This window comes from Haplochromis burtoni, unplaced genomic scaffold (genome assembly GCF_018398535.1).
Source record: "Haplochromis burtoni strain Fernald_Lab_line unplaced genomic scaffold, NCSU_Asbu1 Contig_28, whole genome shotgun sequence".
Classification (NCBI taxonomy): Eukaryota; Metazoa; Chordata; class Actinopteri; order Cichliformes; family Cichlidae; genus Haplochromis; species Haplochromis burtoni.
In genome coordinates this window covers 3,248,807-3,276,789 of record NW_024582389.1, presented here as the reverse complement: position 1 = coordinate 3,276,789, position 27,983 = coordinate 3,248,807, and the positions used below count along the sequence as shown (strand labels likewise).

General features: G+C 40.3%; 2 protein-coding genes across 4 annotated transcripts; one reads left to right on the top strand and one right to left on the bottom strand.

Annotated features, from left to right (window-relative positions):
• Positions 1-1,190: 1,190 nt before the first annotated feature.
• LOC102292225 (poly(A) polymerase alpha) lies at positions 1,191-10,509 on the bottom strand. Of its 2 annotated transcripts, XM_005917762.3 has the most exons (18): positions 10,195-10,497; positions 9,780-9,941; positions 9,586-9,652; positions 9,398-9,479; positions 9,122-9,231; positions 8,985-9,038; positions 8,773-8,887; positions 8,557-8,646; positions 8,043-8,181; positions 7,864-7,936; positions 7,643-7,763; positions 7,347-7,431; positions 5,673-5,726; positions 5,385-5,504; positions 5,186-5,292; positions 4,882-5,111; positions 4,216-4,313; positions 1,191-1,270 (listed from the first exon to the last, which is right to left on the bottom strand). In XM_005917762.3, exons 1-18 carry the CDS (start codon positions 10,200-10,202, stop codon positions 1,258-1,260), a joined length of 1,728 nt encoding a protein of 575 aa, XP_005917824.1. In that variant the 5' UTR covers positions 10,203-10,497; the 3' UTR covers positions 1,191-1,257. The 2 variants fall into 2 exon arrangements, with proteins under 2 accessions (XP_005917824.1, XP_005917825.1); XM_005917763.3 differs by lacking the exons at positions 1,191-1,270; positions 4,216-4,313; positions 5,186-5,292 and having other exon boundaries at positions 4,986-5,111; positions 10,195-10,509.
• Positions 10,510-11,521: 1,012 nt separating this feature from the next.
• agbl5 (AGBL carboxypeptidase 5) lies at positions 11,522-27,913 on the top strand. 2 transcript variants are annotated; one of them, XM_005917764.2, is made up of 17 exons: positions 11,522-11,639; positions 12,376-12,660; positions 12,747-12,918; positions 13,052-13,218; positions 13,351-13,528; positions 14,261-14,439; positions 15,979-16,510; positions 16,696-16,865; positions 17,112-17,247; positions 18,062-18,279; positions 18,377-18,570; positions 20,767-20,946; positions 24,375-24,517; positions 24,649-24,701; positions 24,875-25,062; positions 26,580-26,713; positions 26,823-27,913. In XM_005917764.2, exons 2-17 carry the CDS (start codon positions 12,446-12,448, stop codon positions 26,895-26,897), a joined length of 2,934 nt encoding a protein of 977 aa, XP_005917826.1. In that variant the 5' UTR covers positions 11,522-11,639; positions 12,376-12,445; the 3' UTR covers positions 26,898-27,913. The 2 variants fall into 2 exon arrangements, with proteins under 2 accessions (XP_005917826.1, XP_005917829.1); XM_005917767.2 differs by lacking the exon at positions 20,767-20,946.
• The last annotated feature ends 70 nt before the right edge of the window (positions 27,914-27,983 follow it).

The window sequence follows — 27,983 nt, the reverse complement described above, 5'->3', positions numbered from 1 at the left end:
ACTGTCAGAATCACTAAGCTGATATCTACTCTCATTAATGCAGAAATTACAATCCATAAACACAAACAGCCAAATGCTTTTATTTCTCTTTCACTGTTTTTGAGCTTTAATCTAGCCAAGTTTCCTATTTTGTCCTATAATTTCCTTACTTGGGGACATTTAGAGGACAGACATGAATGTTTCTTATAAAAAAGACTCAGACTCATATAAATTAGAGGCCCGCTGTGACCAGCACCTGGAAAGCAAAGATTAGCATCAATTTAGAATATATGTTATTGATATCGGTGTGTTTTATGGGCTCATTTTCTTCTTGTAAAGCATATTGAGACTTTGGGGAGTTCACATTTAAATAAAGTATTAATTACTTCATTAATTTACTTTCTTTGGTGCTGAAAATGTGGCTTTGGTCCAAACTTTAATGGGCTTCCAAAAGGCATTACATTTACACTTTGTGTAGTTTCTGAATCCTTGCTATCATGAAGTCTTCTGAAGGTAACCGTTTAAATGCTGCAACACAGAACAAAACCAAAAACTACATTGTTTAAAACTAGAAAGCTTTCCATGTGTAAAGATTTTTTGCTTATTTAGGTTTGTTTGCTGAGGTGTCAGGCATTCCAGTATATGTGCACAAATTCAATAGGTGCAGGTGTGGAATTAAGCAGCAACCAGGTGTTCGAGAGTTTGTGGATTTGTATGCTTTTACAGGTAACTGCTGCTAAAGTGGATCTGACAGTTCCTGGTGGTGGGGGTGGGCTGTGACAAGGAGGGATTGACCCTCTTATCAGTGATCACTTTCAAAGAAATAATATGCACACAACCCCACCTCTTGACTGACAGCTTCAGTTAACTGAGCAAACACAAATATAAAGTCATTTTTCTGCCACTTTGTAACTCAGCATAACTCAGTTAACCGGAGCTGTCAGTCAGGAAGGTTGTGTGTGTGCCGTTGCTGTTAGAGTGACCATCAAAAGGCCAGTTCCTCCCTTGGTTTCCGGCCCGTAACTGTCAAAAGTCAGTCAGTCAATTAGCACAAGCAGCACTTCAGTTTCTAAAGCAGAAGCTCTTGCATGTTTGTGGGGCTGATTTATGTGCTTACATGCTTTTTTCTTCTACATGCAGCGATGCATGTGTGTATAGCACTATAGTTTCAGTACAATATAGGCTTAACACACACAAAAATCAGGCAAATAAAGGAGATGGAGTATTTTATTTTTATGTATTTATTTTGCAAGCAGAAAGCGATCCAACCGGTGGCAATTAAGTGGTCTGCCTGTAAGAGAAACAGGCAGAACTAAGTTAGCGATCAAGCTTGTAACACCTGCAGAACAATCCTGCACAAGTACAACAGATATCATAAAGATTTAACAAATAACTCGTGGAGTTTGATTTGTCTTGTACACAAAGTAAAACTAAAATGTGTGTAACAGATTAAAAATCTTCATTACTGGTATCAACTGTGTTATCTTCCCCAGAAATGTCAGTTTCCAGAAATTAAAAGTAATTTATAGCCCCAAAAAGTGATTAACAACAAACTCAAGCCAAGATTTCTTTTTTTTTTTAAAGAGAGCAAAAAAGAAAAAGAATCCGATGCCTATTCCGAAGTATTACCCTGGATCCTGTCAGGGAAAAACTGACACAGGCACATTTCACAGTGAATGGCACTTCTCTTCCACCACACTGGTCAGATCACTCAGAGCAACATAACAGTACACATCTACCAGGCCTCCTCTGATCTCTCCCAGGAAGGAGACAACACTTTCATATCAATACCCTGTCATCTCACAATGTGGCATCTTCCCCTTTGAAGGTACAGTAGCGTTGTTACTGTTGCTCAGATGTGAAACTCTTTCTTAGCTTTTATCATCCTGTTTTTTGGGCAAGGAGGAGAGTAGTGGGAGATGAAGGAAACAATTTCTTTTTAACTTGGACCCACCAAAGTGGAAAGAAACAGCGTGTTGACAGGTGTGTGAAAGGAGTGCTGCTGGGTCAACTGGGGAACTTCAGAGACCAGTTTAGAAGGCTTAACAAAAGTCTCTCAAAAGAGTGGGCTAGTCTTTCTGGCAGAAGAGCAACTACACTCATGTACCAATCAGAAGTTAGTACTGAAGGCTAGTTTCTAAGAATAGCTGATTTATTTATTTATTTATTCTTACCAAAGATTACTATTTGAGAAAAAAAACATGCTGGTGCCAGAAGAGACAGAAGCCGGAGAGATTTACTCCTTGTCCTGAATTACCAGCCAGCTGTAAACTACAAGTCCCATTCCACAGCAGGAGGATCACTCCTCCCATTAGCCTTGGCAAAGAGCCGACCACAAATGTGGGAGCCGTGGTCGTCGGGAGGCCCGGTTAGGACGAGACCCTCTGTCACTCACTGCGACACTTGTCATAAAATCATTGTATTGCCATCAATCCGGGGACCTAACCACCACCACAGCAGATGGAGGCCCAGCAGGAAGACAGGGGGCCGTGCCCTGAGCCTCAGCCCCACACAGAGTGCACACGGCAGGAGTAAGCAGGGCCACAACTACGGGGGAGCCCCAGACCTTAAACTGGACCTCCCGTGGATACACCTCTGGATTGAGTCCTAATGTTGTCCTTGATTAATTACAGACAAATGCAAGTGAGGGAAAAACAGGCTCGCTTTTAACTTCAGTCAGATCAGACACCTATTTAAAAACATATCAGATCATCAGCGATTAGTCTGGATCACAATTGTAGATATTAGGAAAAACATCAAGGTCTAAACAGTGGCCACACAGAGCCCTCACAAATTTTAACACGAAAACAGTGATAAACGCGGTGAGCAAAGAATAAACATGCCTTGCCTCCCCTGAATAAGGATATGTAATGATATTCATAAAGAGACCACCTACTGAGAGTGCAGAAAAAACTGTTCCTTAGCAACAACATACACACTCTTACAAGCCATATCTTGGGAAATTTTGACCGGATTGGGATGCAAACAACAGAAAACCTTTAACTAGGCCATGTTATGAGACAGCTCCCTATGGATGAGTATCTCAGTGTCTCGCCTGGCACAAATCTTCCCCCAAAATGATACATATTGCATATCAACAAAAGACAGTAAAGAGAAAAGAGCCAGCTCGTGGTATTTTTGCAAAATCAAAATCTCGGCCCGTTTTTAGTCCCGTTCAATTTTTACTTGAGCGATTACAAATCATACCATTAACGTTCCAACATCCATTATGACTAAATGTCAAAAAGAACAAAAGTACCTTTTTGAGCTAGCTTTAAAAGAAAAAAAAATCACACATGATAATTTTACAAGTTGTCACACAACGGATACTTTGTGCTCTCAAATGGTCACAAAGTGGTCAGCCTCACTTTTTAAGCCGTTCTCCCTCAATCACTCGGAATCAGTTTCATATCATCAGCTGAACGCCGCAAATGTCGCATTTGGTGTAGAAATGAGAGAGGAAATCTATTCAATGCAAGTGAAAGTATGAAACTCCAAAGCCTATGAGGGATTGAAAGCTTCTTTTTGTTTTGTTTTTTCCCACTTTTTTCTTTTTCTGGCAATACTAAATTCTTAAGCATAGTTCCTATTAGCCTCTTTATCCAAATATATTACAGCCCAATAATAAGTGATGTTTGTTTGTCCTTGTCATTAATTGCAGTTAATCAAAGACAGCAGATGACTTAAAAGCACCACTTAGCAAAGAGCTGGAAGAGGTCAACAGACAAAACACTTTCCTCTGGGAGCAGGGCTTCCAGGAAAAAAGAAAAAAGAAACGATAAATTATTTTTAAATGCACAACATAATAGATCACCACCCCCAATGTATTAATTAGCACCTCACTACTATTATCTGGTCTCCAAATCAACACACTAAAGTGAAAAATGCAAGCATTCGGATTCTTTAATTTCCTTCCTCAAAGTGCAGAATATTCGCAGAGATAACTGAATCCAAAGCTGCTCCCATAACTCTAATCTGCAGCATTTTTTTTCTTTATCAGCCACTGACTGGCGTCTGAAAAGTTGATCTGTGCACACATTGCTTCACTGCAGTTGAGTAGAAAGGCTTCATTGCCCTCTTGTGGTAAAGAGATGAAATTCATCTTGTAAGTGTAGCTTTCAACAGGACTTCCATGAACCTCACAAAAGCTGCTATGTTATGTGATTTTTGGCACATGGAAGACATGAACAGGGGGAAACTAGGGAGAGGTTTCTGTTCATTCGTGTTCTTCTGTACCTGGGGGCTGTAAGGCTGACGGCGGGTTTTGCAAATGCAGAAGGTCCAGCGACGTGGCCACCTGAAGGGATGTTGTGAGGCTGGTCGACGGGCAGACTCTGAGAGACAAGGAACAGACTTATTCACAGCATATTAATATCTCCTGACAGTCTAAGAAAACTGATAACAGTCTGATGTCTTTATGTTAAGGTAGGGGTGTCAAACATAGGGCCCGGGGGCCAGTATCAGCCCTTCAAAGACTCTAATGAGGCCCAGTATTTTGTAACAGTGTTTTCATAACCTTTAAAGCTTTTCCTATTGATAAAGATCCTCACCCCCTGCCATCCACGCCACACCAAAGTACAAGAATATTTTCTCTGAATTAATTAAAACTTCATAGTCTCAATTACAGGATACTAACTCACTAAGCAGTGATTTACCAAAACCTTTAAATGTTTTTCATGTAGTTTCACCGGTCAGGCCAACTTGCTTAAGTCAGTTTGACACTCCTGGGTTAAGGTACTGTACAATACTACTACAGATTGTAGTAAGTGACATGGCTGAGTGTCTAATCCACCTTAAAACCAATTTTTTTTTTGACTTTTTTACCACTTAAGAAAGCAAAACAAAAAAAGAAAACCAATCTAACATCCAAGACAAGCAATTTGGATGGATGATTGAGCAAACCTTGTCATCTTTGAATTTTTTGGATGGTGTCTCAGATCTATGGAGTAGTTTTCTCTTTGTCGTGCCCTGTTTGTCAGCGCTGACAGGTGAGACGAGACGAGGCGGCTCAGTTTCAGAGGTTTGGAGAGCTTTCTGCTGTGGCTCATAAATGAGGTCTTCCCTCCTTAGGCATGTGACTGATAAGGACATCCCTTCATCATATATGTTAGAGCTCCTGGCCAGGCTGTTGACTGCAACAAAATAAAAACACATTTTATAATTTCAGGAATTACTTTTTTCTAATTAAAAAAAAAGAAAAACTTACTGATATTAGTGAAAGTTTTGAAGCTGCGCTCTAGATTTTTTTTACATCTTTCAGAGTATTTCACATTTAAGACAAGTCCAATGAGCCACATTGTGCTCTGTCCATCTCTAAACCAGACAGAAAAACAGGCACGAGTTAGCAAAGACAACGCTACTCGTAAACACGGTTTAAACGTAACCAGAACATCGCTTGTGTTTACTTTTTATTCGCTGTTCTGAGCCCAGGAAAGGCGTGTGGGTGAACATGGGCCAAGGAGACCAGTTCATTTCTCTCCAAAGCTGACACCAGTAATCTGATTTTCGACTCCACGAGGCCAACCCTGCCAGAGCGAACAACACAGAGTTTTCAGAAAGAGGACAGCGCTACAGCAGTCGGGAATGAAATATTAAACAGTTTTCAGCCTTTAAGAGAAGTGCTGGAACACATAAGAAGGATTCATACCCAAAGTCATGAGATGTTCCAGTTTTGCTTTGCGCTATGTACTCACCATTCGAGACGCTTCTCTTCTGTAGTATAAGATGCTTCCAACACAGCGTAGTGCCTTGAAACATGAGACAGAACAATGGCGATAGGCTCCACACATGCTGGAATCGTACATTAATCATGCTTCCTGTTTTTGAAGCTGATTGACTGTCTAATCAATATTTAAAGCAAGTCAGGCAGTGTAACAGGACAGTGGGTAACAACGCTGTACACATAACAGAGAGAATACTGACGCACTGATGATTTCCCCTTTACTGCACTCGGTGTAGGCCTTGCAACAAACAAGCAAAACCACACTTTAAAGCAACAGCTGATGATTACACCGTTAACCTTTTATTTGCCATTTTATTAAGTAACCCAGAAGATCAGAACACACGGTGAATTTATTCAGACAGGACGATGTAAGTGCAGCAGAAATGATAGAAGCTACAGATTCCACAAGAGTTTAGAGAAAGCATTAAAGAATCAGAGAATATCAGGAGCTCAAAAATGACTCAAACCGTCCAGCAGCTCATATAGCGATGAATAAATGAGAAACTACTACAAATACCCCAACAGGTTTCAGTTTATATTTGAATCATGGACAGAAAACAGCAAAATCTGTTCAACAAACCCACCATTATGCAAATGTATGTCTGAAGCAGCATACCAAGAGTTTAGAAAGCAAACAAATAATTTAAAATCCCCACAAAAACTGACAGACGATCCGCTTCCTACAAATTGCTCAAACAGACTTCACTGAACGCTTTTCAATTCATGACAGCAAACAGCCAAACTTGTCCAACCACAGTTCAGTAAAGTCAGGTACAAAAGTAAATTCGTCACAGTATCAGGCAAAAGCTGATCCACTTTTTACATTTAACCAATCAGGTTTCCTGTATATAAATTGAATAACAGCAGTGCATTTTCTGTACAATCATCGTACAGTCGGCATCCCAGACATTTCCAAAAAGAATAACATAAGACAGCCCGGCTTAACCACCCACTTTAAATTTACACAGCACATAGAGTAAGATTACAATGTGTGCACAAAACATTCTTATTTTGCCCTTTATATACAGTAAAGATACTAAAATGTAAATAGCTGTTAATTTCCATCCATTCGCTTCGCTTATCCTTTTCAGGGTCGCGGGGGGCGCTGGAGCCTATCCCAGCTGTCATAGGGCAAAAGGCGGGGTACACCCTGGACAGGTCGCCAGTCTGTCGCAGGGCTAACACATAGGGACAGACAACCATTCACACTCACACCTAGTGGCAATTTGGATTTTCCAATTAACCTATCCCCACAAGCTGCATGTCTTTGGGCGGTGGGAGGAAGCCGGAGTACCCGGAGAGAACCCACGCAAACACGGGGAGAACATGCAAACTCCACACAGAAAGACCCCGGCCTGATGGTGGAATTGAACTCAGGACCTTCTTGCTGTGCGGCAACAGTGCTAACCACCGTGCCACCGTGCTGCCCTTAGCTGTTAATTTCATTTAATTTATTAATATTACAATTTAAAAAGTCAAACATCATCAAATACAACGCTCTTTTCTTTGTCAAAGTACAAATGAACAATCAGAAGACACGAGTGCAAAACATCGATGTGTGGTAAAATATAAGGAAATTGGGGAAGACAGTTGTGTTCTGTGTGTGGCAATGTCGATTTTCATCTTTACATGTCTTAATACATACTGGTACTTTTTGAAAAAGTCAGTTGGTTCAAAGAGTTCAGACCACTTTGCTTTTTTCTGCTCTATTTCCAGGCAGATGGCGTGACCTGTGGATGAGGAAGGAAATAGAAGTGGTTAGAGTCCAGGTATAATTAAACCCCCTCGCTTTGCTTACAGAGGAACATCCCCGATGTTGTGAGTGAAACAGTCTGAACAGTCCAACTCAACTCAGTGAACAGTTTCTTCACATTGGAGCAAACAGAAAGGTTCACAGACTGTTAAATTACGCTTGTATTTATGGCGCTTATAATCTCTAACCTCGATGAATCTCCTCATTCAAGATGGCAAACGTGGACCGAGAAACACTGACTGAGGTGTTCTGCTGCGGGTACGCTGGGGTGATGATGGGCATTAGGTGATAGCGGTCACATCGATTGACCTGGAAATGCAGAAGCATTTTACTTGTGCTTTTTGAAAATGTTCATTTATTAAACGTCTGGTGGTGGTGACTCCACCAGATTTTTTTTAGCTGGGCATACCTTGGTATCCCAAAAAGGAAGGTTGTAGGTGCATTTTTCTACTTCTATCAAGCGGATTGGGATCGGCCACACCCTGAGACAAAACATATGAGAGTTTCACGGCAGCTGATCCTTGTTTGCATTGGGTGTTGACACTTTTTTTTTCATCAATGAAATGGGGAAAAAGTGAGACAACTCACCACATGGAGAAGATCTTGAAGAATTTTATCACCAGGGTAGAAGCGGTAGCATTTGGGTACACCTGACAAATCCTGGCTACCATTATGGCCCACGATACACCGCCCAAGAAGCCCAGCTTGTTGGAGTAAATGTTACGCTCTGAAGGGAAACAACAGAGAACATTAGACTTCAGCGTCTATATTATTATCTCAAAGCACCCTTTAGGTATTTGATAAGACTTTTATAGTTTGCATTGCTGCTGCTTCCTAATTCTCCTGCTAATTCCTAATACTCAAATTGGTACTTGGACAGGTACTAGTCACTGTGTCACTAAACAATAAATCATGACTTATTTTTCGGCCTGTGGACAGAAGACTATGTCAAAATACTAACAGATGTGTCAGGAGGTAAACTACTCAAGGTCTACATTTTCTATTTCAGAATGTAAGGCGCATGCTTGAATGAAATGCCAACATGGCTTAACAATATGAATATAAATGTGTAATTATCTTGCAAGTTGAAAGTTCGACTCACGTTTGGCCCATAGTTTGATGGCTCTCAAAGCAACCCTAAAGTTGAGAACATTGGGTACCAGCCTGAGAATCTCTTCTGTAACTCTGTAGCCTACAGACAAGAAATAAAAGTAGAATTTTGTTTTATTTATTTATTTTTTTTTAAAGGGGGGAGGCCAAGAAGATCTGTCAGGTGCTAATTAGCAATTTAATTACCAAATTTTAATCTGACACTTACCGTTGAAACTTCTGACACAGCGTGCATCTACGACGTTCTTCACTATGCTGTTATTGAGGAGGTCAAGGTTATCAGGAACGCTCCTCTGAGGCAGCAGAGCGAAGACTAAGTCAATCTTTTAGGTAAGACAAACACAAAAACATGATTAAGACAGATACAAAAACACTGAATCATCCTGCATTATTAAAAAATTTGCTCTCTAAACAAATTACCTGTATCCCTTCCCAGGACAGTGTGATGACCGGGACGTAAGCCTCTTCGATGGCCTGAGGACAATGATACCGTCAGCTTGCACAAAATAGCAAAACGTCATTCAACTTTTGTACAATGACTCAGTGATGTGACTGACCTGTATGTCTTTGACCTCCTTCTGAGCTTTCAGCTTTGCAAAGAAGGAGGTGAAGAAGGCTTTTCTCTCAAGGAATCCAGGTCCAACACACAGAGCATCAATATCAGCACCTGTCAAAATGGCACTATTTCAGATAAAAGCAAAGCCAGGAAAAAAGCTAACTACTGTCCTTTCACTGTGTTCTTTCAGAAAGTTAGCACTGAAAGATGCCGTATAATCACAAAGACATGCAACGTTTAATTGCACAACAACATTAAATAATGTCTGGGTAATTACCCTTTGAATGAACTCCCAGATGATACGAGCCAAATGGGAAGATCTTGCCTCCAACTTTTTCTGTAACCACTTTAGGTACATTCTAAAAATCAAATGACATTACCTATCAAAATAAACCCTGTGCAACTCTCTTTGTTTTTCAGATTTGGAGATTCTTTTTTTAAAAAAAATGCTAGATAAATTCTTACCATTTCTATGCACATTTCTTTGAGCCAATCCCTAAAGAGGGACTCCAGTCTTTTAACAACCCTTTCTCTGCAGATGAAACAGAGCATTTTTAAATTTCTCCGAAGTGAGGGGTGCTATGCAGTCAACTGCTTGCACTGACTCTTTCTCAAGGTGATGCAACATTAAACAGGGCTGGAAAAACTATGTATAATACCTGTTCTCCAATTCTAAGTTGTTTTCATATACATTGTAGGATTTCATAGTGTCTAACAGTTTTCTGGTCTGGATCAAGTTTTCCTCTTCAGGTAGATCCTCGCTGATTGGACCAGTGAGCCCATAGGTCCTTGGCATGTCTGACCATGTGCGAGCTTGGCTCCTGTTTGGAGTAAAAGGAAAAAGCTAGTGTACTAATGGGAAACCTTAAAAATAAATAACATTATGAAAAAACTAACAATATGCATAAAATGTACTTGCGCCAACTATTTTGTTTCGAAATTTTAAATATGATTTCTTTTAATCTCATAACAAATCCGTAACCATAACAAAGACCGGATAGCAGTGATATATGTGTTTTAGCTAGCTAAATTGCTGAAAAAGCAGCAAAAAAAGGGGGTGACGCAAGTACTTACAGAAACATTGTTGCACTTGTTTCTTTAGTTGAGTCAGGTATATCTTGCTTGCTTTCTCAAATCAAAACAGCGCTAATAATAACACGCTCCTTGAACATTCCATGTTCAGCAATGAAGGTGAGCAAGGTGAAGAACAGTGACACGTGACGTGAGCCCCAGGTATGTATGCTTTTAAAGCTGCATTAAAGTGCACGTGAAACACGACAAGTATCAATGGTAATTTACACAAAAAACACTGTAATAGATAAACAGTAATAATTTAACTCTGTCCGTGAAGCTGGATTTAAGAAATAAGCGTACAAACCTAAAGTTTTTTTGAACAGGTTTAGCGCCCTCTTGTGTCAGTACAGAAAGTGACCTCACTGGGTTGGTTGCTGCTTATGGAGTAACATTAGTTATTAGCTAAGCTCACTAATAACAGAACCGTTACTGAGTGGAAAAGAAGGCTGTTATAAATAAAAACAGCCTAAGAGAATCCATTTTATTACCCCTGGCTGCAACAATTTTTTTTGTTAAAAAATAAATAAATAAATAAACAAATAAAGGATCAATATAAAATATTTGAATTTGATATTTAAATATAAGCAAAATATTTGTCTATTACCTGTGGTATTACATAAAAATATTACTTTATTTCAAACGAAGCTCGTTGTTTTGAATACCATTAAGTGTTTAACTATGAATATAACTTATGCAATAAGTCTGAATTAATGAATTAATTGTTAGTTAGTGTGCTTCATTATTATAAGGTTTCTCTAAAAAGCCCCAAAAGCCTTCCGGTAGTACAAAACACTACAGCGAGAGCTCTGACAGGGACAAGAAAGACATATTTCTCCTATACTGACTTCTCTCCATTTGCTCCCTGTTAAATCCAAAATTAAATTTAAAATTTCTTCTCCTTACCTACAAAATCCTAATTAGACCCCATCATATATTAATAAGCACTATTCAGACTTTTTGTAGCCCCCTCCCCCACACACACACACACATATGAGGTAAGGAGGTGGTGACCATTAACCCCAGGTCTGCTTTGTAGAACAGGCCTTTCAGGTTTGAGATATTCTGGGTGCATAATGTCACTGCAATGCTACAGCCAAATAATGCGTGAGACCTTTAAATAAAGTAAGCCTACACTAAGATTACGTTTCTTTATTGCGCTGTTTCATAAGGAAAAGAACAACAAAGTTGGTAACTTTAATTGCTGTTTTTTTAAAGATAAATCTACTTATATTTTGATTATATTTTTGCATGTCCACTGTAATAAGCAGACCAAATGCACAGAATGACTTTAAAACGTTTCGCCTGCTATTTGTTAGGCTAAGACACAAGGAAATTTCCAGGCAGTGTCAGTTCTCCAGAGAACCCTGAACGCAGCATACAGAGCTAGGAATTGAGGGTTGAGAAGGACGGTGAAACAAAAATGGACATCGATCGAAAATAGGCTGGTAAAATTGACATTTTATATTTTCACATAAAGACGCTGATACAGATTAGGTGTCGAGGTAGTGTGTGGACCAAAAACGTAGAATAATTTAAAAAAAACAGATTCCTTCAGAGCAATGACTGCTAGTTCCGTTGCTAAGTTAGCCTCCGTAGCTTAGAAAGGTATGCTAGCTGTGTGGAACATTAAAGGAAGGACACTGGCTATTAGCTGTGTAATCGATTTTAGGTAGCGGTTGCTAATTTGCCTTCAATCATGTGTAATCTTTTTATGAACCGACTGTAATGCTTGCAGCCGTTAGTTCACTCCCCCTTTTTACGCTGCCCTCGATTTCTCGGTCAGCTGTTGTTGTTATTGCTTGTTGTTGATACACTGAAACGTTATTTCATCTTGTTGGAGAGACTTTCACTCGCGTTTTTGTTAATGATAAGGAAACAGTAAGCAACCAATGTACAGCAATGGCTACACGTATAAAGCTTGTAATTGTAGAAAATGTTTTGTGTTGTTGGTTGTGGCCATCGTTGTAGTTTCTGTAATGGCCTCGAGATGTCGCTGTTTAGTCTTACAATCAAAAACTAGTATTATGGTATATTACATCTGTATAAAATTCTTTGTTTATTATGTTTTTGAGAAATACGTTACATATACATAAAACCCCTGTTGTAGCCGGTTATACCTCCTTTCCCTTTTATGTTTTTGCCCAGTGTTAACATATTTTTGTAATCCTAATTTCATGACAGGTGATCTGTGTCAGAACTCTGACGGGCACTTCACAGAAAAGAAAAGTGAAAGAGGCCAGAGTTCAGAGCCATGGAGGCTCGCTTTGGGAATATTGTGTTTAGCTCCAAGTTTGACTCAGGGAACCTGGCACGTGTGGAGAAGGTGGAGAAGGGCAACTCCAGCCTTTCTTCTGACACACCTTCTAGTGGAAGCTCCTCCTCTGGGTCAAGCCTCACCCCTGATTATGAGTTCAATGTGTGGACGCAGCCAGACTGTGCTGGCACAGAGCACGAGAACGGAAACAGGTAACCAAAATTTAATTTTTCGTGCCACACCAACTTTACCACATTAGATGACTTAAAGTATCCCGTATCATGTTGTGGTTTTTCAGATCATGGTTTTACTTCAGTGTGAAGGGGGCAGCACCTGGGAAGTTACTGAAGATCAATGTGATGAACATGAACAATCAGAGGAAACTCTACAGCCAAGGCATGGCTCCTCTCGTACGCACTTTACCGGGCAAAACCCGCTGGGAAAGGATACGAGACAGACCAACATCTGAGGTAGATATTCACTCTCTGAGCCTGTCAGAGAGGATGTGGGCAACAGGACTCTGTGAGGCAGAGTACTGCCTGTCAGGCTATTATTATCCATCTATAAATATCATTCTTCTTCTTTTCTTCTGCTGCTTTTCAGATTGTAGATAACCAGTTCATCCTTTCATTCACTCACCGGCTATTGGAGGTGAGAGGGGCTACCACCTATTTCTCCTTCTGCTACCCATTCTCTTACACAGAGTGCCAGGAGATGCTGCAGCAGTTGGATCAGAGCTACCCCAGGGCTGCTCAGCTCAGTCCGAGCAGGTAACGCGCACAAATGACACAACTATGTACACACAAATTTGGAATCTTTTCTTTGTCAAAGTACCTTAAATGTGTACAGTTCTCTAACATTTGTTTTCCTTAAACTCTTTCCTGCACTGCTCCCACTGCTAGTACTCCAGGCACTGTGTATTATCATAGGGAGTTGCTATGCCACTCTCTAGATGGCAATAGGGTGGACCTTCTCACTGTGACCAACTGCAGCGGGATGCAGGATGAACGGGAAGCCCGTCTGCCCAAGCTGTTTCCTGACACCAACACTCCAAGACCACACCGCTTCCCTGGCAAAAGGGTATCATTTAATCATACACAAAAACAAAACAATCACTATTCTGTAAAGGTCCCCTATTATGAAAGTTAGTTTTAGACCATTATGAGATTTTTTTTTAAATACATTCCCGTGTATAAAGTATGATCTGTGAAGCAAAGTCACAATGCACATTCTTCCGAAACCTGGCACCTAGACCGCCTCCAAGCAGTTAGCCTCCCCCCATGAAGAAAAGAGTAAACTAGTACATTTGCACATAATCAACCCATAGCTGCTTGTTTCTTCCTCGGTGAGTCTGATATAGCGAGTTATAGCATGCTGCTAATATAGATGCTAAATGTAATAATGTGGATTGTCAGCAGCAATTTTCCCACCTTAGAAAGGACTGTTTTACCACAAATAAAGAAATGATCATTTTAATTTAAACTTAACTGGCTTTTTGTTAAGCTGCATCCACACTGGAAGTGAGTTGCTCATTGTGCATTACTTTTAAGCTGAAGACTGTTCACTTTCAGGAATTCCAGGTTTTGGCTGCCTAGGTAAACCCCTAATGTATTTACTACCAGTAAAAATGTCAATTATTGGTATTCTTAAAGTCGCTGAATATCCTTGACTTTCTGTGATCTCCAGTTGCCACATGGCTGTGAATCACTTCCAGTGTTTTGTAGATTGGGACGTTTAATGATAATTTATAAGACTCTGACCTTAAACAGGAACGTTCACTCTTGGTATTTGCGTGTCTGTGTGTGTTCCCAGGTGTTTTTTCTCAGCAGTCGGGTGCACCCTGGGGAGACTCCCTCATCATTTGTGTTTAACGGTTTCCTCAACTTCATCCTGAGAAGAGATGACCCACGTGCACACGCGCTGCGCAACATGTTTGTGTTCAAGCTCATTCCCATGCTGAACCCAGACGGGGTTGTCCGTGGACACTACAGGTAAGAGTTTCACATTCATCCACATCCTTAAATGAGACACGAGAGCGTTTCCTCTCAATAATAATGTGAGTTGTGTGCACCACAATTATAGTCTGGAAATGTGCTACAGTGTATTGTTGTGCTACATTGTTCTTTCATTATTGTCACAAAGCAAGTTGGTTTGATGTTGAGCCTGTTAAAAGGCTACACAGCAGTTAACAGTTGCTAGTATAAGATGATTAGCTCTGTGTTTCTGCATAGGAAGTCTTACAACTGTAGACCCATATGTACTGCAAATACAATGGATATATCCTATTAAAAATAAGCATTCTGTGTGTTCAAAATCTTTGTTTTTTGGCTTCCTAATGAAATTTTGATTTGAACGGAAAGTTTGTCTGAAGACCAGGCAACCAATGGGAATATGGCACCTGATGCTACAGTGCAAATGTGTCTGAATTTTTACAATGACCATTAGTTTTTGTATTACTATGTGCATATCTTCCTCTTACTTTGCATTCACAACATTCATTGTCAGTATCAACTGAATGTCTCTGCTAACATGTGCATACATTTAAAACTTATATAAGAACTAATTTATGCATGTGTGTGGCCAATGAACCTGCTCGTTTTAGGAGAAATCAAGAAATCCAGCTGGAAAAATTAGGTTTCTTCAAGCCCTATGCAGTTATCACTCATGGGGAAAAAAGCCCAGTGACTACGACCTACTCAGAAATTACGTGCAATTTAATGCAGGCGCATTTGCACTCAGTTAATGGAAAGCTGCCCACCTGCTATCTGCTGTAACACTGTGAAGATATGTATATGCTGACACAGGGGTGAGAGAATAAGAGACACTGGAGAGTTTTTTTCACATTCCCAGCAATAATTTAGACTACACCAATGAGAGAGCACCAAATCATGGTAGACCTAGTGGACATAGGAAGACAGAGTAAAATATCATTAAGTCATAATCTGGTTTTAGCCTGGTTCTTCTTTAATATTTTAACTTTTTTCAGTTTTGAGGTTTTATGTTTAATTATTGTGTACAGACGATAAATTGCTTGCGTTAAATAAATAAAAAAGCAATATCTTTCAAGATGTGACAACTTAAAATACAGTGATGGAAACCCTGGCTCTATTCTGGTTATGGAAACTGCATTTGGTACAAATGATAAGATTCTGGAAATCAAACTGGAAGGGAAAGTCGACCACAGCTGAGTTTAGTTTAGGCTCATCACTGCTACTAGTCATAAGGAGGGTTAGAAGAGCCAGCAGAGGTGAGATGTGGTGACCTTTTTACCAGATGTCCCTGTGTCTCAGAGAATGATGCATTGAGGTGTCAGTAAATGGTGACGCTGCTTTCTTGGCATGTTAGTGGTATGCTGCCTCTTCTTTCGATTCCCAGACCTGTGTTCCTCTGTACAATCTAAACATCACCGTGTAATAATGTATAAAATAGCTCACATGTTAAATATAGCAGAGGTGAAGTGTACAAAAGACTCTCTGCTGGGTTTAGACTTGTCGACAATAAAAGATTCTTTACTTTCTCTTTTTTTAAAGGACGGATTCCAGGGGTGTGAACCTGAATAGACAATACTTGAACCCCAGCCCCGAGTTACACCCGTCCATCTATGCAGCCAAAACACTGTTGCTCTACCACCACACACACAACCGCTTGCACAAAACACAGCCAAGCACTCGTTCTAACGGCCCCACCCATACAGAGCCCCCAGCTGCTAAAACAAAACCTGCAAATCAACATGAAGCACCTCCCCTCACTGCCCTCGAAGTCACCTTAAACCAACGGAACGCAGAGAAAGATGCAAATCCTGCGCAGCCAGAGGTCCCCATGATGATGGAGGAAAACGCCTGGGCTACCTCAGAGGCGGAGAAGGGAGATCAGAACAGCTCATCGAGCTCCACAGAGACTGTAGTTCCAGGTGCTGGAGATTTAGCAGTACCACAGGTGGAGGAACAGGAGTCGGTGCCACCACAGGAGGGGGGTGTGGCATATTATGTCGACTTGCATGGGCACGCGTCTAAACGTGGGTGTTTCATGTATGGAAATAGCCTTCCTGATGAGAGCCAGCAGGTAATAATGAATGCATTTTATCCATTACTTTGCAGTACTTTTGCAAAATTGTCAAATAACATTCAAATTTGTTTTTTACTTTTCTTTCATTTAAATTTCTTTTTTTTTAGAAAAGCATTTTCTACATTAGATTTGCAATACTTTCTGTCACGTGTGTCTGAATTGCTGTGATTTTCTTGCCGCAGGTCGAGAACATGCTGTATCCAAGGCTGATCGCTGTGAATTCTGCCCACTTTGATTTTCTGGGCTGTAACTTCTCTGAGAAAAACATGTACGCACGAGACAAGAGAGATGGCCAATCTAAAGAAGGCAGCGGTCGGGTTGCCATTCACAAGGCAATAGGGCTGCTTCACAGGTCAGACATTAGATTTATGACATTGCTGCAATCTGTGTTCGGTGTAGGAAGTTTATGTAGTCATTTTTCAGGTGTTTAAAGTGTGATTTCCAGAATTTTTACTCTGTTTCGAATTAGCCATAATGACCAAGTGCAGATTTTGTGGGCCCAGTACAAATTAAGTTGCAAAAAGCCTTGGAAACACAGTAATGCTTTTGTGTTGTAATTTTATATTTTATCTTGCTTCTGCAACTGGGTACCGACCAGTTACACTCTGGAGTGCAACTATAACACAGGAAAAACCATGAATACAATCCCACCTGCCTGCCATGACAACGGACGAGCTACCCCCCCTCCACCTCCATCCTTCCCTCCAAAATACACTCCAGAAATATTTGAGCAGGTAGGAAGCGCATATATAACACACACATGCATATCATATCATATCATATTATGCTCCACTTTTCTTTGAATTATTTCCCACCCATAGACTTATCTTGGGAGGTATGTCCAGGTGTATTACCATCCCCTTCAAGCATACTTGTCACCTCACATTAGAATTTTCTATTTTCATTTTTTTATTGATTAGTGAGAGCAACATCTCAAAGACAAGGCCTACTTGCTCTTATTTTGAAAGCACACTAACCACAGCCTGCAGCATACTGTATGCGGAACCGGTTAAGACACATGTGATGAGCTCACTGAAGCTGTAGAGCAAAACGAGGGTTACCTTGACATCAAGACAATGGAGTTAGAGTTATTCGGCAGGATGAAAGACTCACTAGAGAGCAGATTATATTACTTAGTTATTGTCACAAAGTATTTGGCAAATCAAATATTTAGAAAGAGAAACTATGTTGCTAATGACCGATAAAGCACTTGTATGCACCGACCCTCCTCCTCCAAAAAATATAACCTAAATCTATGACCTAAATCAATACCATCTGGAAAGTGTAGGAAAAACATATCTGGACAGAAAAACACAGTGGAACACTGTCAGTCATTGACTGGCCTCCCCAGAACCCGGATGTATATTTGCACATTTTAATAAATCATTGCACCTGTTTCCCATTTTTCTACAAAATATAAAGAAATGAGATGTGTCTCAAGACAGTACTGTACACCTACCCTGACACGTTAAAGAAATTTGGCAATTTATGTAAACAAAGTGCACCTATCTATATCAGTTCTGAAATAAATTTGGGTGATGCCATCAGGTGGGGCGTGCTGTGGCGATCTCTGCCCTGGACATGGCAGAGTGTAACCCTTGGCCGCGACTGGTGCTTTCTGAGCACACCTGTCTGACAAATCTCCGAGCCTGGATCCTCAAGCACGTCCGCAACACCAAAGGACTGAACACTCACATCCATGCCAACCCTCCTCCACGAATACACCACAATGGCAGCAAGGTGTCACCACCAAAGAGCTTTAACATGTGAGTTCTCACACATTTTTTAACTTGGATGCCTTTAGTTTGTCCAAAGATAACAGCTGGGTCATGGATTTCTGTGATTTCTTCATTTTCCTACTAGCTGTCTGTCTGGATCTGCATCGGAGAACACCTTCAGCCGCGTCCGCTGCAACAGCCAAAGTAGCAGCAGCCAAACACCCTCGCCGAAGATGCACAATTCCCCAAGTTTTACTTTCGGGTGCCCCCCACCCCGAACTCATACACAGCACAACAGCAGCGGACGTGGAGGCAACAAAACACTCGGGCCAGTCAGAGGTAAGTTGAATTCCCAACTATCTGCCTGTGCTGTGGCTGCCTTTTTTTTTTTTCTTTTCTTAAGTCACATCTCCTTTAGTGGTCCTCTGCTCCACTCTCTCTCTGTATCACAAATCCTCTCTTGTGGTCTCTCTCTTTCTCATTTTCTTCTCTTTCCTTTTCTTCAACCTCTTGTTCGTTGCTGTTGGAGCTGTTCAGAAAGGCTGGCTGATGTGTTATTGTCTGCGTGAATGTTAGTTTCTGGTTTGCTGCGCGTGACGTGAAACTGGCAGCAAGGTTTGGGATGAGCTTGGTGTCCTGGATGTTAACGACCTGTAACATCCCCCACATTACCCCCGCATGACCTTTGCATGACCCCTTTTCCTGCTGCTGTGTCCTTACCCTAAAGACATTTTTCTGACAGTATGGATAATACAGTATTCTAACATGATGTTTAGAGTTAGTTAGAGTTATCAAGTTTCTTTTCTCCTTTTAAAGAAATATGATGAGTGAAGAATAGACACGCGTCCCTGTCTCAATAACACATGTACCAGGGTTTCCACCAGTGTATAAAGGGTTTGCACGTGACATCATGGGCATGTCGAGCTGTCCGCTATATTGGACGTGATAAGCGTCACTACTTTTTTGGCTCCTCACAATGCCTGTATTCTGCTACATCAGGGGTGGACAACTCCAGGCCCCGAGGGCCGGTGTCCTGCAGGTTTTAGATCTCACCCTGGGTCAACACACCTGAATCACATGATTAGTTCATTACCAGGCCTCTGGAGAACCTAAAGACATGTTGAGGAGGTCATTTAGCCATTTAAATCAGCTGTGTTGGATCAAGGACACATCTAAAACCTGCAGGACACCGGCCCTCGAGGCCTGGAGTTGCCCACCCCTGTGCTACATGGTTGGGTGCAGCAATCATCAGAGACAGAAAAAAAATCTTTTTAACCGCTTTCCTGTTGTTTCAGATAGAAGAATATGAAAATAACGTTGGCAGATAAAGGCATCAGATAAACAATTTAACAATTATAAGTTAATTACATTTTTAAACTCCTAAGACCCCAACTCTTTCGTGGCATGTATTTTTAATTTCTCCTTGCTATTTGGGCTGATTGGGATCTGATGAATGTAAAAACAAAGAATTACATTTTTTTGTTTTTTACCTGATTTTTGTCTCTGAGAAAAAGGAGATCCACAATTATTAAAGGGCATTAAAGAACCTGGCAAATGTTATGACTTTATTCTGTTTTACTTACTCTGCTCATTTTCATCCACTTCGGTCCATTAATCACTGTAAGATATATCCTTCATCACTTTATTTCAATAGAGTTGAATATGTTTTGGTGTTCTCCAGCTTGTATATGCATGCATGCTTTTAGGTCTGTTCAATATAATGATATATATCGGATGACGATATAAAAACATCTATCGTTTCATTTTACGCTATCATTTGTTTCGTGGTGTCACAAAATAAACTGTTTATGGCAATGTTTTTTCATCGTTTTGATGGTCACTGTAGTGGCTATATTAACTTCTTTACGTTCCCTCTTTCTCTTACATTTAAAACAACCACACTACGGATGGATAAGCAACTATTTTTATGCGTTGTCGTTAGCAACAATGACGGTAAACCCAGCTTGTGGCTCCGCTGTCTGCTTGTTTATTTTTCCACATTAACCTTTCACAATAAAGCTGAAGATCCTGTTGAGATTTTTCAAAATAAACTGAAATGATGACAAACAGAAGGACCAGTCAAAACAAATCGAGGACCTTATTCCTAAACGAGGGGCTACCTCTGTAGCATGGACATGGTTTGGTTATGAAAAGTCTGACACGGACCAGAAAACTGCACTACAGAATTTACAGAAAATGCAAAATTTTTGTGATATATATTGTTGTCGGGACGATAAAGGTCTTATATCGGGATATGAGATTTTGGTTATATCGCACAGCCCTACATGCTTTTTACTTTCTCCCCATGCTGGAAGTGTGAAAAAAGATATAGCGATTGTCTTCCTTTTCTCTTTCCTGGCAGAAACCCTGTGTACCAAAAGAATTTCAGTTTGCTTTCATGAGTTTTTTTGCATTTACTTTGCGTTACCTGTAATGACTTTGTTCTCAGTGCATGCAGGGTAGTTTCAGCCGCTTTGTGTATCCCTACGGTTCCTGCACGTCTCTGAGCAGGTGTATGTGTCTCCCTCTCTGTAGACACTAAGCCCCAGGAGAAGAGACGCCCCCCCCATCACCACCGCTTCATCCTCCGGTCTCCCAGCAACAGCCACACACCCGCTCGTCCCCCACTCTCACCCCCTTCCTCCTCGTCCTCCTCATCTTCCTCAGTGTGTGCAGCAGGCTCCTGTCCCCTCCCGGCCTCCGTCAGTATGACAGGTCTGTACTCCCTCCAGCCCCCCAGCCTCTCCACCTTGCTCCCATCCCTGCAGGCTCTGCCCCGCCCTGGGCTGCTCTCCAAACTGAGTCCCCTGCTCCTTCAGAGCTTACCGCCGGCCGCCAGCAGTCCAACTGGGCCCACCCCGGACTGAATCTGACTTAAACCATGAAACACTGGGCACATGTCCTTGTGCGAGATGATTGAGTGAGATTGTCTTTTCAGAAACCAGCCTGGTAGTCCATGTAGGTCAAAGCGTGCGTGCAAAACATCACTGGTGCTAGTAAATAATTTATTTTCTTTCTGCACAGTAATTACATGTCTACAGTTTTAGCACCTTAAGGTAAATAACACTTTCACTTGAGAGCGAATGTGTTCCTCAGATCTCAGCTATGACTGAAATGCTTTTTCTCACCGACCTTGAATCAAGTGCTGGTTGCCGCACTGTCCTCTGGCTCTTTGATAAACATAGCAGACTGGTTAGTAAATGGGGATATTTGCTTGGGTACCTAATATCTGCTGTCCTATAAGATGTTCAGAGCACACAGTAGATGTTATCCGTAGACATCATAATATTATAATATGGATCCAGACGAAGCTTTTTCTGTATACAATAATAAGCTAAAGCTAATTACCACGTTACTCTGCTCACCATTTGAAAGTAGCCGGGAGATTTTCTTCTTTATTCGCACAGTTGCTTTTGTGATGCGTTTAATGTTTGAATTATTTATTGGTTTTATTTGACTTTTGAGACATATTTTTATAGACTGAACATAGTCAGACTTTATTTTCTTTAAAAGCCTTCCAAAGCACCCTCTGATCTGTTCTGTTGTCTTTGGGTTTCGCTTTAATGTTGATTTGTAAAACGATGTCACAAGTCGATCACATTATACTGTCATTTGAGGCTAAACATTTAAATAGCTTTTTTTAATTTCTTATGATTCAAAGTAACATTTAAAGGTTTGCTTTTAGATTTTTGTACACAAGTCAGTTTTTCATTATCTAAATACCATTAAAAATAAATAAAAACAAAAACCTGCATCATTCCAATGTCGGACCAACATTGGTCATGACGTTATAATCACAGCATAGCCTACTGCCAGAAACTGTGTACCCTCATTAGCTTAAGTCCTTAAGGGGCACCCACACAGGAAATGTTGTGCGGCTCATTCGTTGGCATTTACCATCCTCATACATCAGTAAACAGCATCCTTCCCTCTCATTGGTGATAGCTACAATTTCTCTGATTATCGTTGACTTTGGTCACCATGTCACTCACTTCCTGTGTGGAGACCTCATTATGGATTTTGCAATCTTGTAGCTGCTTTGGGATAACTACGGTTGATTTGTGGGGCTATTTGCCAGCAAGTAGTATTATATGAAAAGAATGAGTTTAGCTTATAACCAGTTTGACTGGCGGGTGTTTATTGTTTTTTTTAATATGACACTAACACTGGTCTGGTGTAAATATGGTGAAGACTTTTTGTTTGTTTATGTATTATATGTTTCCTTAAACCGATGAAGATAATATTTATCCTAATTTGTTCAAGCAGATAGACATGTTCCTTGTGTAAATCGATCGTGGCAGGTGTGTAATAGGCTGTCGACGGCTAGAGTTAATATATCTTGTGGTAAGCAGTCATGAGAAGCTGCCATGTTGTCTAATATTTTACTCATCTATTGTGGAATTATAGTAACTTGTCTGTAATTCGTTTTTTTGCGTGCTGTTATCCAAGTACTTGATGATGGTCTGTGTTTTAGGACCGGCCGTTTATGTTGCACTGAACATGCAGAAGTGAATTATTATTTATTTATTTTTTCTTCTGTTTTAGAAGGAGCAAACAAACCAGACCATTAAGGGATCAAAATAGCTTTCACAATATCTGGCCTTTGCTCACTGTAGCTACTGTCTGATCCAGTGCTGTTACACATTGTAGTTAAGCTGTGCCTTGCTTTGTTGTAAGCAGTAGGTTTTGAAGGTCCTGCTCCTATTGTGATCTTATAGGGTATATATCCTTCTTCTTCATCTGTCTTTCATATTCAGTGTGACTTGCCTAAGTTGCAGTGATCTCACAACATAAATTTCTTGCGAATTCAACCGTTGTTAAGCCAAATAAAAAGCTCTTGTAGAAACAGTCCTTAATACTCACGCTGGGCTCAGACTACATGATACTTCAGTCTGTCGATGTGTCAGGTGATTAAGAGTTATAAAATGTTGTTCATCTCTTCTTTCACAATCAGTGTGATATCATTGGAGGTACAGTTGATTTTAAATAAGAGTGTCAACAGAACAGCAAACAAAGGAGTGTCTATGACGCTGGCTGTCTTGTGTTACTGCTTCTCACACTTCTTCCTAACTATACTGGAACATCATTCTCTCTTTTGTAATGTATGCAATAGTACACCTACCTTATATGCTAGCCCTTTTGTTGGCACATAGCTTTTTTTTTGTCTATCATGACACCCTATTGGCATGCGTTACTCTCATTTTTGTTCCCAACCTCCAATCGATGCTTTATGTGACTCAGATCTGACCAGCCTGGTATCGTATAGTCTGAACACGGCATTAGCTTCAAATGTCAGCTCTCTAAGTTAGAGAAGCTCAGAAAACCCTGCAAATCTGATGGTTGTCTTGTGCTTACTGGACAGTAGTCTCATCTAATATTACTGTACTAAAGGTTTTAGTGTAGCCTCAGCTCAGTGGAGTTACGATCTATCAGTTTAGATCAGTGCCCTGCTAAATGGTGAAGGAGTGTTCTGTAGTTGTTGTTTTTTTCCTGCTTTCTCACTGTGAGCTATGATGTTCTGTGTCCCAGTTGTTTCAGCCTTAAAGCGTCTACGTCTTCATTGAAAATGACGAACTCAGCTTTAGGTGAAAACACTGTATGCATAGTCACATTCTCAGTAGGTCTTTCGGCTTTATACTCCTTATGAGAATTGTGCCGTTTCCTTCAATGTGGTGCTAACCTTCTATACCAGACTACAGTTATGTGTTTGTCCTTGTAACGTCTCTACAATTGTCACCTTTCTTGAATGTGCTGCTGTCTTTTAGCGCCTCTCTGTTTAACCTCTGGAATAAAAACTATCCGTTTGTCAAGCAGCTACAGAGTGTGGGTCCTTTTGCTCTCTTTTGACTCTGATTGTGATCTTTATTTTTCAACTTTCACGTCAAGGAAAAGATCAACACCAAAACTCTCACCACTTAAACTTAGTTAGGAGTATATGTAGATTATGAGGTATTACAGGACATTCAGTTATTTCAACATATTTGGTTTTTGCCAGCATAGTTGTGATACTTTAAACATACACACACTAAATGGCTTAAATCTTAAGTTTTATAAATCAGATTCTTAGTGTTTCATCTTCCACTCTTTGTTTCTCCTTTCTTCTCTTTGTTCTGTTTATTTATGTGTCTTCATGTGGTTGACAGGCATTAGCTGCCCGGACCTTGAGACTGGTGGACCCAGTTCTGCGGTCTGGTCCAGAATGCCTCTACCTATACGTCCTGGGCACATAGGGAGAGGGTGCCGAACTCTTACAATCACTCATCCCCCCACAGAAGCTGGTAGAGAGGTTAGGTTACCTTGCTGGCTCACTCACTGAGCAAATTCACATTTCCATTATTAACACTGTTGCAAAAGATCTCCCGTATTAATATACACTTAGACTATGATGTGTTGTTGTAATGTCTCCATGTGTCACAGACTGCTAAAGACCAGGGGCCTGAACACATCCTTTCCTCCATCAAATTTAGCAAGTAAGCCCTATCTTTTTTTTCTTTTTTTTGCATTGTAATAATTTGAATCCAAAACAGTCAACAAAGGCTGGGATCTGAAAAATGAAATGAAAACCACACTGGAAACCCCTTCTTCATGCTGATATTTTCTTTCTTGAATAGCGAAAATGTTAACCTCTCTGTCGCCTGCCCAGGTGTGAGCTGCAGCCCCACGTCAGCCGCATTCCCATCCGAAGGATGGGGTCGACTGACGCACCTCCCAAACACAACAATAAAGCATCTCCATCTAGCAATAACCCACCAGGAGGTAAAGAGGTGTCTGCTACCATGAAGGTGTGGAAGCTGCTCAGACCTGGCCTCCACAGACACCTGTCATTGTCAGGCATGTACACCTGCTTGTTGCTCTGGGCTGTTTATGACATAGATTACAGAGATGAGCTGACCAATGATCAGTTAAAAATGGGGATAAGTGACATGAAGGCATCTCATAAAAGTATGTTTTACTTGATATTAAAGGAGAATCGTTTCTAAAACAACAACATAGAACTCATGATTGTGCTTATTTGTGCATCTGACCACAGTGTGCATGAAATGTAATGAGATAACTTTGAATGACATCCAGAGAATTTTCAGATACCACTTTTGAAGCTCAGATCTGTACATCCATATAAAGGACACACATTCAGGATCCCCAAGTGGTAGAATGACTTCAGTCACCCCCTGATTTTGACACTGGCTAATATGAGGTGGACATTTCTGATTTTAAGTGAAATATTTCAACAGCTGTTTTTGGTGCAGTCATAGATTTCCCCCTTCTAATTACTATGGTGTTTGCCACCTGGCTTTGATCTGCAGATGTAGTAGTTACTTTAGTGGTAATTAGCATATGTTAGCATAGTGATGCTTCAGAGTGGACTTATTAGGCACATTAGCTTAATGTTTTTATTCTTGAGCTCTGCTACAAGTTTTGAATGATACACATGCTTATTTTAGTGACACCTTGACACAGTCCCTCAGGTTATCCACCATCTTAAACAACATGTTTTACCGCTACAGTGCCGAATGCTTGTAATAAATATAAGTAAAACTTTCTCTGAGGCCCATGTATGTAAGAGTGATATATATATGAGAATGGAAAAATATATAATTTATGATGGTCAACCCAGGCACATAGCTCTGGCTCTGAGCAAGAAAGCCCTACCCACTTGCTGCTCAGATCTTTTGTTTGCAATCAGCAGCCAGTCAGAAGAAAGTCAGCTTAAGGAAGGGGCGTGAGCTGATTTCTGTGATGTAGTGAACTGAAGAGCTGCGCCAAGGCCCAGCATGACATAAATAAAGATTAATTTCAGCTTCAAAACTTTGGAATATGGAGCTGAACTGAGTGTAACTGGTCTTCTTTAATCCAGGGAACACGCCATCTGTGACCATACACTGCAATCCCCTCTCATTCACATCAACCAGACACAAGAGTCTTCCTGTTAAAGGGGAGTTTTTCCTTCCCACTGTCGCCTAAGTGCTTGCTCATAGGGGGTCATATGATTGTTGGGTTTTTCTCTGTATGTATTATTGTACAATCTACTGTACAATATAAAGCGTCTTGAGGCGACTGTTGTTGTGATTTGGCGCTGTATAAATAAAATTGAATTGAAAAGAGTAAAAATAAACAGATGGAACCCAGCAGTCTTTAGACTCAGAAATGGACTTTAATAAACTGCCTCCTGCTGGAGAATTTTATTACTGCACTACATAATTTTGTGTCCACTAAAATGTAACAATTTCTGAAGTACTGGTCCTTAAATCCACAATGTCACCATCAAGTTTTACTTAATACTCCCATTTCCCATATTACAGTGGACATCTCACATATTCTTTGCTTCCCTCTGTTATTCCATTCTGCAGGTGTATCTGAGAAAGAAGCTGCCATACAGCTGGCCTCTAAAGCTTTAATGAAGAAAAGCACAGACAGAAGTATCACGTGCAAAGAAAGTGCTATCATAGAAAGTGCAGCAGAGGACATGGGAACACAACAACAGGTGAAAACCGATGTGCACACTTCTTGTTGTTAATGTACATTTAGATTGAAGCTATAATTTAATATGAATAACTAAAAGATGACTAGGCTGTGTGATGTTGTCTTTAAAGGCGGAGGAAACTCCAGTGACTGTGCCTGACACTGTGAACATGTGTGAGACAGTAACCCTGTGTGGAGAAGCCTAGGAAACCGACAGCCTAAAAATATCATATTGAGCAATTGAATACTTCAAAATGTGAGAGGGGCTTGTCACCAGTGGAGGATTGGTTGGGGCATGATGATGTGCAATATAAATAAATTTTTTTATGTTTAATCGTATTGTTTTTAGCCTTTTTGGGCAACATTTAGAACCTAGAATTACCTGTTACAACTACTGAGCAGCTTTTGTTTTTACTGGAATAGCTGAAGGTTAAGTGCCTTGCTCTATGACATTACATTAGCAGCTGTATTGGGGGAGTGGTTCAATCTTTTCAAATTTTTCCAGCTGCTCAAGAATGCAGACTTGAAACATCCTTGAACATTTCAGCTACCATAATTGTACCTCACATTTCCTGTTTTTGTGATTTAAGTTGCATTTTTCTGGTCCTTGCTGCTCCCCTCAGATACCGACCAATACTGTTATGCACTGCTAAATATTTTATTAGGCAGCCACTTGTACAATTACAGGGAAGGGCTGATTTTTATTTAGACTCATAAGCACAATAGCAACTTTATAATCTCATTATCTCTATTGTGGATGTTTAACAAATGTGAGATGAGTGTATTTATTCCACTTTTGTGATTTGCACATACTGTTTATAAAATGGTTTTCACCTACTTGGCCTTTTTTTTTTTTAGTTTTTGTGATTCTACTCACCATAAAAGTAAATGTCACATTATAAAATCCTCCTGCGTGCAGGTTTAAAATAATGTATTATGTGTATAAGAAACCAAAATTGCTGAAGCTAAAACAAGCTTTGTGTGAGGCTTATGGAAGTCGTCGGTTAAGTTAATGCTGCAAAATGCACTCAGTGAGGTTAATGAAGGAAACGTGATGCATCCAACTGGAGTGAACACCTAAACAGTTACCCGTTTGTACTGAATTAACTTTTAACTTTTCTTCCTTTTATATGTACATGTGTATATTTATTCATATAGCATTCGTGTTTTGGGTTTTTTTGCAAAGATTGTGATGAACAAAACTGTGTTTAAATTTGGAAGTATAAATAACCTGCAATAAACTCCATGTATTTTAAAGTTGCATAACAAATGTTTACATGTGTACAGAGCAG